Source organism: Urocampus carinirostris, chromosome 4 (assembly GCF_059441175.1).
Source record: "Urocampus carinirostris isolate Australia breed hairy pipefish chromosome 4, RoL_Ucar_1.0, whole genome shotgun sequence".
In the NCBI taxonomy this organism is placed as follows: Eukaryota; Metazoa; Chordata; class Actinopteri; order Syngnathiformes; family Syngnathidae; genus Urocampus; species Urocampus carinirostris.
The window spans coordinates 44,093,446-44,106,646 of record NC_142352.1 but is presented as its reverse complement, the minus strand read 5'-3'; the positions used below and the strand labels follow the sequence as shown (position 1 = coordinate 44,106,646).

Here is a 13,201-nt window from a genome sequence, read left to right as displayed (position 1 = left end):
ACAGCTCGCATTTGTTTAAGAAAATTATATTTTGCCCCTTTTTGGCCAAAAAAATTAGCTGATTCAGACACTATATTTTTTCTTATTTAAGATATTTTTTCTTGCTTCTCCAATAAGTAAAAACAAATCTTAAAATAATCAATTGTTTCGCAGAGGGCAGATATACTTTTGCTCATTATAAGAAGTATTTTCGACCAGGATAAGACAAAAATACGTAAAATGAGCAAAATAATCCAACATATTCTAAATGAGAACATTTTGCAAAATGACATATTTTCTACTCATGTTTTTGTATTCATTGTGTGTGAGCGTTTTTTTTTTTTTTTTGGTAGTGCAAAAAACTCTAATGGAGATGTGCTAATTCTAATCTTATTAAATTGCATTTTTTTTAAAATCGTTTTTCAGATGTATTTTTTTATTCAACCTTACACATACTAAATATTTCAGGTTTTCTTACAACTTACTCCGTTTAATGTATTCAAATCAAACTGCAATCAACTGAAACAATAAAACATTTTTCCCTTATCCCCCCTCTTGATCAATCCTATGACTGAGCATTCACAACAGTACCGGTGTAAACACAGGCTAAAGATGATTTTCTTTTCTTTTTTTTTAAAGAAACCATCAAGTTGTTTAAGGAGAACCTGAGCACATACTGTAAGCGCAATATAATGAAATTGTCTCCCAGAACGCCACTCTTGGGGGCCATGAGACCACAACACCAGCAGTTGTTATCTCACTATATTTGGCAGTGATGTATTTAGTGAGAATCCATTGTGGCTTATCTTTGAGGCTGCCTTGGCGACAGAAATGCCTCACTGGGGCCATGCAGGAAACAGTCAACTGTCCTGAGCTCTACATATCTATTCCCTTCATCAGCTGCAAACTCTCTTATAATACGCTGCAATGGTGGGCCAAGAAGGCAAGCCCTTCTCTGGCTATGTTAAAAGTATCTGAATCATGGAATGTTAATACATGTTTTTCCATCAATACTAATTAAATAATTCCAAATTATCTGTATGGTTCCTTCCAATTCTTTCCCCCTGTTTGCATTGCTTCCAGATGTGTAATTTTATATTTAAACATTCAACCAATCACATTTCAACCATTAATTGTTGCTAGAATCAGAAATCTACCGCAAGGCTTACAGAACAGGATCTCAAGGCTCTCATGAGAACAAATAAGTTGGAATGAAACTTTTGATTTGGCCAATCAGATCCAGAGTTGGCTCAAATGTGGATTCTGGAAGGTCTAGAGAAAAATTACTGCTTATGGTGATTCACCAAATTGGTCGCACCAACCGACGTTAAACAAGGAATACACTGGTGTGTTGATTTAATAGCGACACGTTGGATAATTCCAAGGCGAGCAAGCAGGAAATGGTTTTATCTACAACTTTCAGCCTTAAGGTTCTTAATCTCGACAGTTGTACAGTCTTGTTAACTTAAATTTTGTTACAAAGGACAGAATTTTGCGTCTGTTTACCCGCATTGCCCCCCACGACGTGTTGTGCACCGGCATGCAGACTGTGCCACAGCGAGAATGATTTGGCAATAGCAGTGCCGTCCGACACGGAACCGGGCATGCGGTGGGGGTTAGGGTTGGCCCAAATACCTTCTACACTAGCCGAGTCTTCACAGATAAAATAGGAAATTTCACTGTCAAGAAATGGCTCATAGTGCCCGTTCATTTGCGTACTTACCGCTAATTCAGACTGGACTGAAGAGGTAGCTGTAAATTACATGGCATGCGATTGATACACTGTAATAATTGGTATGGCTCTAAAATATATTAACAATTGTGTAGTAAAGATTAGGTATAATTTATAATTAGCTTATTTTCTTTATTGGAAAAGTCTATTACAAAGTTGAGTCGTCAACATTTCTTAGCTGAAAAACAAATGAGTTTGAGTTAAATATGAAGAACTGGTGGTGTTTGATGTGTTTTGATCAGTGAAAGCTCATGTGGGGCTATTGAATTCCTGCGATGGTTTGGGTTTTTGAGGAAATAGGAAGTTTATAAGAAATGGCTGTGGTTTTTTTTTCTTGGAAATTATCGCTTTAGGAAAAAGGTGTTTCGTCACCTAATTGGTTACAATCTATAGGTAACAAGCTAGCAACAACGCATAGTATCTACTGTAATTAGTGATAGTCAACACATAGCAACTCATTTTAGCTATCAGGTGTATCTGTGTAGTTAAATTGGTACCTGAAACACAAAGTTTAACCACTTATCTAGATACAGATTTATTTTCACCCATATGTTGACCAGGGGTAAGCAACAAGAGGCTTTGGAGGCTCTTTGGCCTGGTGTTTTTTCAAAAATATTTCATAATGGAAAATGACAGTTTCTGTAGAAGAACAATCCTGACATGACACAAACATTCTCAATGTTTCCAACAAATACAGAGACCCCTCACTTTTTTGTGGTTAATACGGATCAGAACCGCCCATGAAAGATAAAAATCCGTGAAGTAGCGTTGCACCTTCATAAAAGCCCCCAACGGTTAAACCTTCCTCGAGATGAGATCATTACCACATGAGAGTATACAACTAACAAAATCACGATCATAGATCTACCAATAATAACACACAACACATAATTGCACTTAAAAGGATGGTTTTACTGTCATACAAAAGTCAAACGACTTTTGAGGGTTTCTCCATTCAATGTAGGAAAGCAATTTAGAGAACAGCTGGCTTGGTCCGCGCTAGTATTTGGTGTCGTCGAATTGAGCCAAATCTCCACTATGATTGAAATAAAACCGTCCCAAATGTCGCTGTTTCCCACAAGTTGTAGCTCCAGGTCATCCATTTCATGGCTAATGGACCTAGCGTTGGCTAGATACAGGGTTTGCAGCGGTGGCATTGGAGTGTTGTTAGCCTAGGCGTATCAGCAGCCCAGACCAGCAGCACCGCTCATGCCTTATTACTGACGCCACCCCAGTCGCCTCTGGAACCAGATAATAATACACAAAGCTCTGTACCGACACTCCCCTACTTACGACCATTCGACTTATGCAAAACGGTAGATATGAACATTTTTTTCGGGATGTTGAAAAATATCTGAACATTGCTGTAAGTTAGATTTTGTATCGTGTGCACCTTTTTCCGAGTAGAGGACAGTGCTGTAGTGCTTCTTTTTGCTGCGTGGCACTGTGAGAGGTCAGCCAGCATCCACACCAAAGAAGAAATCTGGTTTCTACATCCTAGTTCGTGTGTAAACACATTGCACTGTACCCTTAGCGCGCTAAGAACCTTTTATTGTTAAATATCTCGTGCATCTATTCAATATGGTCAGTAAAGAAGAGGCCTTTCCTTTTGAAATGAAAGTGGAATAAGAAAGCTTGATGCGGTTGAGAAAATGAAAATAAAATAAAATTCCTCCACTTTTTACGACGGAGGAGGAAGTCACCCAACTTTTCCAAAATTAAGTTAAACGGAACTTTATTCATCTTTATCGTCAAGTCATGTTTATTTGTATAGCCCTTAATCATGAGTCTCAAAAGGGCTTCATACAACATAATGTCAAGGCCTAATGTGTAGCTTTGTTTTCCAGTACCATTCTTTATTATTCAACCTGCTTTGTAACGTTATACAGCATATAATTTTATCAAACGTTTATTTTTCTGTTTTAAAACAATACAGGTTACTTATACAAGCCTTAAACATACTTCTATAAACCTTAAACATACATTCCATACAAAATATAGCACTGAAGCAAAGCCAATCCAGTGCTGGGACTGATGGTGGTATCATACAGACCAATTTTAAATGCTGTATTTAAAATGGGCTCTCGGGAAATTATTATTCCGTGGACTTTATCAAATTATAAGATGTCACACAGGGAAATAAAATGTGCTAAAAATAAGTTATTGTCTTGAGCTAGGTTCAGCAGTTTTGAAGATTTTTGTCTCAAAATATATGGTGTGGCACTTGCTCCCCTAAAATATAAAAAGATTTTGCTTTTATCCTTCTTTTAGTCAAACAGCTTCCCTACCCCTGACTTATGGTATCTATCTAGCTAGCCAGCTAGCTGCTGCTCTTTTTCTCTATCTCTGTCCCTTTAGATGTTATTTTGGTGCATTTTGGATTAGTTGTTGATCTCAAGAAACATGTTCAAGGAATGTGTATTTGTCTTTTAAACAAGAGATGCATAAAAGTCACAGGAGACGCATAAAAGTCTCAAACCTGACCACCCAGTCTCGGAGGTGGACGCCCAATCCTAAGGCCCCCAAACTTGTCCTCGTCATTTGCTCTGCATGAGAGACAGGGCACACTCTCTTAGTAGCTTAAAATGCTTAAATCTAAAAAAAAATCAACAAATGTGAGTGACCATATTGCTTACCATAGGGAAATCGATTACCATTGTTTGCAAAACGTTGTGTCACAGCTGACAGGAAGCAAAATCAGCCATCAAAACCTTCTTACATGAAAGGTTTGAATTAGCGCAGATGCCTGGGTCATTACTGAATTTGTAAGAGTCTGTTTCAAATGTACCATTCCGAAAGACATTTTCAAATGAACCAAAGATCTTTTTCAAAACTCAATTTCCGTGCTCGCTACTTGTGTTTTCCAGGAGAGACGTTACCCCTGGCAACGTCACATCAGATAATGCTGAGGTTCAATGCCAAGAGCGGCAAACCAGCTAAGGGATTTCACTTTGTCTTCCAAGGTAACGTAGCTAAAATGTTTCAAAAGCTTACTCACCAATGTTTTTATCTAAATAATCGGCTCGAGCGTGATATGAAATAATTTTGTAAAAAAAAGGGGGAATCTTTCCTCTTTAAGTCAAAAGTAAAATAAAGCAACACCAATACATGTCATTTGAAAAGTACAGATCCATTTAGCGAGGTAGAATGGTGAGTGGGGCTCATTGGATTATTTTTTATCATTTTGGGAATCATCATTCCACCCCATTCTCATCCCTTTTTTATGTCCTTTGTCTGAAGCTGTGCCTCGGACCAGCGACAGTCAGTGTAGCTCAGTGCCAGAGCCACGGTATGGAAGGCGGATCGGGACAGAGTTCTCGGCTGGCTCGGTGGTCCGTTTCGAGTGCACTCCGGGATATCTGCTGAAAGGGTCCAGCGCCATCCGGTGCCAGGCTGTACCAGGTGCTTTGGCACAGTGGAACTCCACGGCGCCAAACTGCATTGGTAAGGCACATAAAACATTGCTTCTTCCTATATAAATCGAGCAACTAACTGGAATGAGATTTTGTCTTATAAAATGTGATGCAACACCAATACACTCTGCAAACAAAGTAGTACAAGCTATCTTGATATTATCTCTCAAGGGAAAGGCGATCAACTTGACTTTTATTGCATCTTATTGCTCTTGCATCACGTCGGTTCTAACTTAACACTCCTGAGACACTATATTATCATCATGATTTCAATACTAATGCTGTTAAACAAAATATATATCTAAACGGTGTGCATTTCTGCTGTTGGTGTAATTGTCGCTTTCTTTGATAGTATCACTTGGCTTGTTCTTCAGGGCCCCAGAATGTGAGCTAGTCGTTTTTTTTTTTAAATTATATCTGGGCTGGATTTTCATTTTCTAACAGCCCTGAATTTTCCTTTCCTCTTTGGTTAATAAACTTTCCTTAAGAGTTTGTAATTTTCGTCTTCTATTCAGTTCCGTGCAGTGGGAATTTGACTGAGCGCCGCGGAACCATCTTATCTCCCGGCTTTCCTGAGCCATACCCAAATAGTCTCAACTGTCTGTGGAGAATACACGTCAGCGAAGGAGCAGGGATACAGGTACAGATGCTAATAAACTATTTTAATCTAGAGTATATATTTATAAAAATATATATATTCAGAGAATATTTCAAATTTCCATGCATTTGAGGTAATGAATAGGTGCAAGGCCAGTTACCCAAGAAAACTTTCCATTTCCAGGATTCAAATTAAGTACTTACACTACAGGATTGCTACTGTTGAGGCAGTCATATTTCCAAATGAATTGACCTTTCTTTCCTGATAATTTGATTAGCAGAGCATGGAAGCATTGTACTAACTGCAGCATAGAAAGACATATTCTTATGTTCTCACATTAATTTATAAATTAAGTCTATGTGCTGCTCGTTTTGAATAAATTACTCAATGGATAGGTAATCATCTACTACAGGGGTCGCCAACCCCGTGCCTGTAGGCACACTGACGCCCGCGGCAACATTATCACGTGCCTGTGGGCACGTTCACGAGAAAATACAAGTGGGTGGGTTTTGTGCTGATCAGGTGCAGATTCTGCTGGAAAGTACGCATATAGGGGAATTTGTGATTGCTCAAGAGTAAATGTGTGGTGGTCAAAGATATTTGAGTCTCATGGGAATTTTAGGGTGTGACACTGTGTTATTTCTGCAACTATGAAAATTATAAAAAATATATCTGACAGGAACCCTTGTGTTTCACTGTGCAGAGACCCTCAGATCCAACATACGTTTTATTTCCATCATTTGCTTTTTAGATTCAAGTGATGACATTTGCCACTGAGCACAACTGGGATTCTCTGGAGATATACGACGGAGGAGACATGACGGCTCCTAAATTGGGCTCTTTTTCTGGTATGAAAATATACTCTCACACACACACTTGCACATGCGCAGGTCAGGCTCCATGATGGATGAGATATGACAGCTCCTAAACTAAAGCTGTATGCACACACATACACACAGGGAGTATATGTGATGAATTAGCTTTGACAGTTATTAATCTAAGAGCACACGCGTGCACACGCCAGCGATATATAATGGATGAGGTGTAATACCAAGAAATGTGATATTATCTTAAATGTCCGTTTGAAGCGTTCAGAAGTCCTCCTCTGTGGTAAGAGTGAGCTGGCGGTAGAGGAGGAGTGGGATAAAAGAAAGCACATAGACGCTTCGCTTGTACTTTTGAGTGAAGCCTGGAAGAGAAAGAGAGAGAGAGAGGACAAGAAAGGGATAAAGAATGATCTAACCTTTACAATTTCCCAGCAGTGTTTTCCCCTGTGACCTGCCCCAAGCACATATCTGTCACATACCTATCACACATGAAATATGCCGCCCACTGGGCACCGTACACGCAAAGGCACGCATGTGCCCTTCTCTACGAGGCACGCTGGGGAGCTGCCCACTCTCTCCACAGTGATCTGATGTTTGCCACCAAGCATGAGCGCTGTTGAAGCTTGCCTTTGTTTTTTTGTTCCTTGTCTGTCGAGGGATCGGGATCACGCACCTTTTCTTCCAAATAATTCTTAAAAATACTTCTTAAGGCCAGAATTAAATAGCTTGATCAATTTGGAAGACCTTTTAAAATGAATTGAACTAAATTGACTTTATTGTCATTGATTTCAATGTTGTAAACATTGTATGCAACTAGATAATACATGGCATTCCAGGTTAATACAGACTTTAAACAGAAGAGAAAGATAAAAGACTATCAGGATAAAAAGCAAGAAAAAATATTTACAATATTGTGCTTAGAGCAGGGGTTTGGAACCTATGGCCCACTAGCAGTATATGGCTCTTTTCATAAGTACATCAGGCTCAGAGACAAAAACGGACTGTTTTGCATAGGAATACTCTATTAATGGGGATGCAAAGCCAAGGCAGCACTAGAGATGTAACTGGTACTGTCCAGTATATATTGGGCACACTTTTTACAACAGTTTACAGTCAAGGTGTCACCAAAAAATACCCCATTTTGGCTGTACATCACTAAGGAATCCTTTATACGGAGGATAATTAAATAATTCATGCTGGCATGTTCACTGTTAAGACATTTTATGATGAAAACCGACACAACAATTACCCCCAAAATGGCAGCAAAGTACCCAGAGCAATTTGATTGGGTTAGCGATAGGGATGGGAGTAGCACAGAGCTCAAGTATTCCTTCTGCCTCTTGCCCCTTGCTGTCTGGCCCGAAGGTAAATATGTTTGTATCTTCCTTTGCAGAATTTTGTGACATTTTTACAAAAATGATGGTCAAAATTAGCCTTAACACTCTTAAGTACCTGCGGAAGGGAGACCGATTTGAAGTGTTGTATTTATACAGGACACAGGCTCTGGTATTATTATTATTGCTGGGATTCTATCAAATCATCAAACGTTACACAGTGAAATAAAATGCGCTGAAGAATAAGGTCTTGTCTGGAGAGCAGGTTTAAAGGTGTTGTTGAATTTTGTCTTATACTGAGGCTTTTTCAACAAAAAAAAATGCTTTCATGGTTCTTTGAGTCAAAAAAGTTTCTGACCCCTAGCTTAGAGACTGGCCCCAGTTATGATAAAAGTGCTATGTTTATGGATAAAGAACAACAGCGCATCCTAACAATAGTGCAATGAAAAGAAATGCAATAATATTTAGAAGCAACAAAATCCCCACAGGTGATTGATGATTAATATTGAATATTTTAACGGTTCAGTGATGGCATGCAGCCCTGTATTTAGGGCTGCAACAACAAAACAATAAAAATGATTAAATTGCTGATTAAAACATGTTATCATTGATTTGTTGTGTCACGGGATTTACACACCACTCAGCATTAATCAAATCAATGCAAATAAGAGTGCATTGTATTCCGTTGTGACGCTGAGAAGTGTTCGTAGTAGCACTTTATTACAGCAGACGGTGACTCGAGACCTCATTTTACTGTCCAACGTCTTCTTGGTCCAGCGACGAAATTGTAGTAACACTTTGGTCCGGTTGAGGGGTGCTTTGAGACTGTATTTTGATGAATGAATAAATTAATGAATGAATGAAAAAGGGATTTTATCATTTTACGATTATAAAAAAAGGGAGGGCTTCTGCTTTCAGTACAAGTAAAACATTAAAAAGTTTAAAAATCCATGAGGGCCTTGTGAACTAACAAAAGTACTCACGTTTTCGTCCGTCCGTCTGTCTTTTTTTTTGCACTTTATAAAATATGTGTCTCACATATTTGCAGGTGTATATCATACATTTGTATGCATTTTCGTATAATGATAAGCTATTTGAGAGACACTTGGATTTTTACTGTTTCATATAATAGAATATTCTGTTAATGTATGCACTATTTTTCTATCCGTCCAATGCTTCACTATTTGAAGAAAGAGGAGAAAATAGAAAAATGACTGATTTTTAAAATCCAATTCATTGGTTAATTGAAAAAAATAATTGACCAATCTTTTTTTTTATTTTTTTAATCGTTAGTATTTCACCACAGTAAATCCACCCATGCCCTGTGTGCAATGCAGAATCAAATTCAGGAGAATTAAAAATAAATAGTCTAATCATATAAAATGTATATTTCCTTTTCATGTACCTGTTTAAGTTTCATTCAGTTGGGTTAAAGTTAAAAGAACAATCCCCAATGTCAAACAACCACTGGCCTAAAGCAACAATGAGAATAATCAGTATTGTCGATGATGAAAAAGCAAAATTACAATACCTCTGATCCTGTTTTTGGTATTTCTCTTCTAGGAACTACAGCCCCTGCCCTCTTGAACTCCACTTCCAATCAACTTCTCCTGCACTTTCAGAGTGACATTAGCGTTGTGGCTGCAGGCTTTCACCTTGAATACAAAAGTAAGTCAAAACCTTCAACATGCATGTTCAATGGAGCATAGTTAAATACAGGCACCTTACACAAAGGGTTCATACACACAAAAACTTGCGGACGTATGACGTACACACAAACTTAGATCAAAACCTTGAACATCTAGTTTTTGGAGTCAGTGACCTGAAATGGTACTGCACAAGGACACAGATTCAAACACATAAAAGCCTGGAGACATATACAGTGCATCCGGAAAGTATTCACAGCCCTTCACTTTTTCCACATTTTGTTATGTTACAGCCTCAATCCAAATTGTATTAATTTAATATCTTATCTCAAAATTCTACACAAAATACTCCATTATGACAATGTGAAAAAGTTTTTTTTTTACTTGTTTTGAATTTATTAAAAATAGAAAACTAAGAAATCACATTTACATAAGTATTCACAGCCTTTACCATGAAGCTGAAAATTAAGCTCAGGTGCAACTTTTTTCCACTGATCATCCTTGAGATTTTTCTGCAGCTTAATTGGAGTCCACTTGCAGTAAATTCAGTTGATTGTACATGATTTGGAAAGGCACACACCTGTCTATATAAGGTCCCACAGTTGAGTGTGCATGTCAGAGCACAAACACCAAGCATGAAGTCAAAAGAACTGTCTGTAGACCTGCGAGACAAGATTGTCTTGAGGCACAAATCTGGGGAAGGATACAGAAAAATGTATGCTGCTTTGAAGGTCCCAATGAGCACAGTGCCCTCCATTATTCGTAAATGGAAGACATTTGGAACTACCAGGACTCTTCCTAAAGCTGGCCGGCCTTCTAAACTGAGTGATCGGGGAAGAATGGCCTTAGTCAGGGAGGTGATCAAGAACCCGATGGTCACTCTGTCAGAGCTCCAGCGTTCCTCTGTGGAGAGAGGATAGCCTTCCAGAAGGACAACCATCTCTGCAGCAATCCACCAATCAGGCCTGTGTGGTAGAGTGGCCAGACGAAAAACCACTCCTTAGTAAAAGGAATATGGAAGTCCGTCTGGAATTTTCCAAAAAGTACCTGAATGACTCCTAGACCATGAGAAACAAAATTCTCTGGTCTGATGAGACAAAGATTGAACTCTTTGGTGTGAATGCCAGGCGCCATGTTTGGAGGAAACCAGGCACCGCTCATCACCAGGCCAATACCATCCCTACAGTGAAGCATAGTGGTGGCAGCATCATGCTGGGGGCATGTTTTTCAGCAGCAGGAAGTGGCAGACTAGTCAGGATAGAAGGAACAATGAATGCAGCAATATATAGAGATATCCTGGATGAAAACCTGCTCCAGAGTGCTCTTGACCTCAGGGTGGGGCGAAGGTTCATTTTTCAGCAGGACAACGACCCAAAGCACACAGCCAAGATCTCAAAAGATTGGCTTCAGAACCACTCCGTGAATGTCCTGGAGTGGCCCAGCCAGAGTCCAGACTTGAATCCGATCGAACATCTCTAGAGAGATCTGAAAATGGCTGTGCACAAACGTCTCCCATCCAACCTGATTGAGCTTGAGACTTATTGCAAAGAAGAATGGGCAAAATTGCCTAAAGATAGGTGTGCTAAACTTGTGGGATCATATTCAAAAATACTTGAGGCTGTATTTGCTGCCAAAGGTGGATGAACAAAGTATTAACCAAAGGCTGTGGATACTTATATAAATGTGATTTCTTAGTTTTCTATTTTTGATAAATTCCAAAAAAGTAAAAATTAAACTTTTTCACATTGTCATAATGGAGTATTTTGTGTAGAATTTTGAGATAAGAGATTAAATTAATACAATTCGGAATGAGGCTGTAACATAACAAAATGTGGAAAAAGTGAAGCGCTGTGAATACTTTCCGGATGCACTGTAAACATAAAACACAAAATACATATGCAATATTGTCAACATGCTTGTGTCACAATGCAGGAACAATAGACCTCTAAGAGAAGTAGTGATTCAATGTACATAGACACGGTAATGTGTGCACACAGAAAGTACAAAGTGCAGGCATTCACCTGTCAGGTCATGGCAGTGCTTTTGGCTTTGAATCACTTCCAGATCAATGAACTTCTTCTTTTGGGCAAACGTGTGAGTTGCTTTTTCCCCCTTCCTTATTTTTCTTTTTCTTTTTACATTGAGTTATTTTTGAGTCTTTGGAACTTACTTGCTGCGGTTTTTTTACTCCAACGTCTGCAGTTTTTATCTGCTGCCTCTGTGTTGGATACTACACTGCTGAGGACACTTTATTGTGTTTTAATTTCTTTGCAGATTACCCTTTTGATTGGAATGTGTTTAATGGTGACTGGAGTATATGTGCACCCCAAATGAAAACAATCATAACAGTTATCACCAATGCAAAGGAGCGTGTGTGCGTTATAGAAACGTAAGGTGGTGCAATAATAAGTTTATTGGTCACAAGAAAAAAATGATGGTTTGAAGGTTTCGACATCTTCTTCAGAGTCACATGTTGGCTCGTTGGGTCACTTGGGTGGAGATTCAGACATTGTAAAACCTTTCATAAATGCCTTAATAACAAATAGAAGGCTTTATTATAATAATTATAATATTTTGTTGTATTGGTAACTGGCTGGCGTCAGTGATTAATACTCAAGAGTTAACTATCGTATCAGTATATATATATATATATATATATATATATATATATATATATATATATACCTGTATATATATGTGGGCATACATAAAATTACTAATTCTCCTTAATTGTGTGTTTTTCTAAATCATATTCACTTAAATGTGGTTTCTGTTACATTAAAATATTTGTACTTGCTGATGTCATTTTCTCGCTGAAATCATCATTGGAGCTCAAGCTCCTTTTTTTCCACATGCAAGATTCTGAAATTCTAAAGACGAGCTAAGCAATAAACCCTTCCTTTTTAATCTTTTTGAAGGTTCAGGTTGGCATTTGGACTTTATTTGAAATAGCCCTTTTCTTACTTTCAACATTCTCATCCTAGATTTAGAGAAAACAGCCACCAAACGCCTGAAACCACTCAATTTTACCTTTATGGTGAAGCTTACAGTTTTAGAATGTAAAACTGGCTCACAAATTTCACAAAATTGCTCAGGTATTGTGGTTAAAACGCTTAAGCATGCGTTAAGTGTCGGCCTTACAAGTAATATTCTTCTGGGTTTTTTTCCCTCACTGAAGCCTTATTGTAGTAAATCTCTTCATATTTGACCAAAATGCTGACACCGTGTAGCCGTTGCCGAGCGCCCAGAGAGGCTCGCTTTGTCGTGCTGTCAGCATTTTAAATGCTAGATTCCTCCATAGGGGAGGCACAAGAAAGAGGGATGGTCAGCCAAATGAACTAGTTTCATTGATCAGTTGTCATGACGGCGCTCTGATGCTCAGACTAATAACGCACTGTGTGCTTCATCATACCAAAGCATACCCCCAACCCCTTTGTCTTACGTCAGCGTATACATACAAAACTGCGCGTGTTTGCGTGTACTTGTGTGTGTGCGCCGTGGCATGCGTGATCTCCGTGGGATCACATTATTTTGCTGGTGGGCAGGTAGATGATGAACAAACAAGAACGGGAACACACAAACATTCACTTCTCTCCACTCCTGCTTTATCCCTTTCCCGCCCTACTGTTGTCATGGTAACCACTTACTCTCAGGCAGTCTCCTGCAGAAGTT

The 13,201-nt window shown here is 38.7% G+C and overlaps 1 protein-coding gene and 1 long non-coding RNA gene across 2 annotated transcripts in view; one reads left to right on the top strand and one right to left on the bottom strand.

The window, feature by feature from the left end:
* Positions 1-13,201, top strand: part of LOC148367660 (CUB and sushi domain-containing protein 1-like) — a 654,387-nt gene that overhangs the window by 548,996 nt on the left and 92,190 nt on the right. The window contains exons 35-39 of the mRNA XM_088334675.1: positions 4,579-4,674; positions 4,952-5,155; positions 5,640-5,764; positions 6,474-6,570; positions 9,447-9,551. Coding sequence (XP_088190801.1) covers positions 4,579-4,674; positions 4,952-5,155; positions 5,640-5,764; positions 6,474-6,570; positions 9,447-9,551 — 627 coding nt within the window. The remainder of the gene's footprint in view (positions 1-4,578; positions 4,675-4,951; positions 5,156-5,639; positions 5,765-6,473; positions 6,571-9,446; positions 9,552-13,201) is intronic.
* The window catches only part of LOC148367661 (uncharacterized), a 33,912-nt gene continuing 27,452 nt past the window's right edge, over positions 6,742-13,201 (bottom strand). Inside the window, exons 2-3 of the long non-coding RNA XR_015850357.1 lie at positions 9,415-9,538; positions 6,742-6,911 (exon numbers count right to left, since the gene is read on the bottom strand). This is a non-coding gene — a long non-coding RNA (uncharacterized LOC148367661). The remainder of the gene's footprint in view (positions 6,912-9,414; positions 9,539-13,201) is intronic.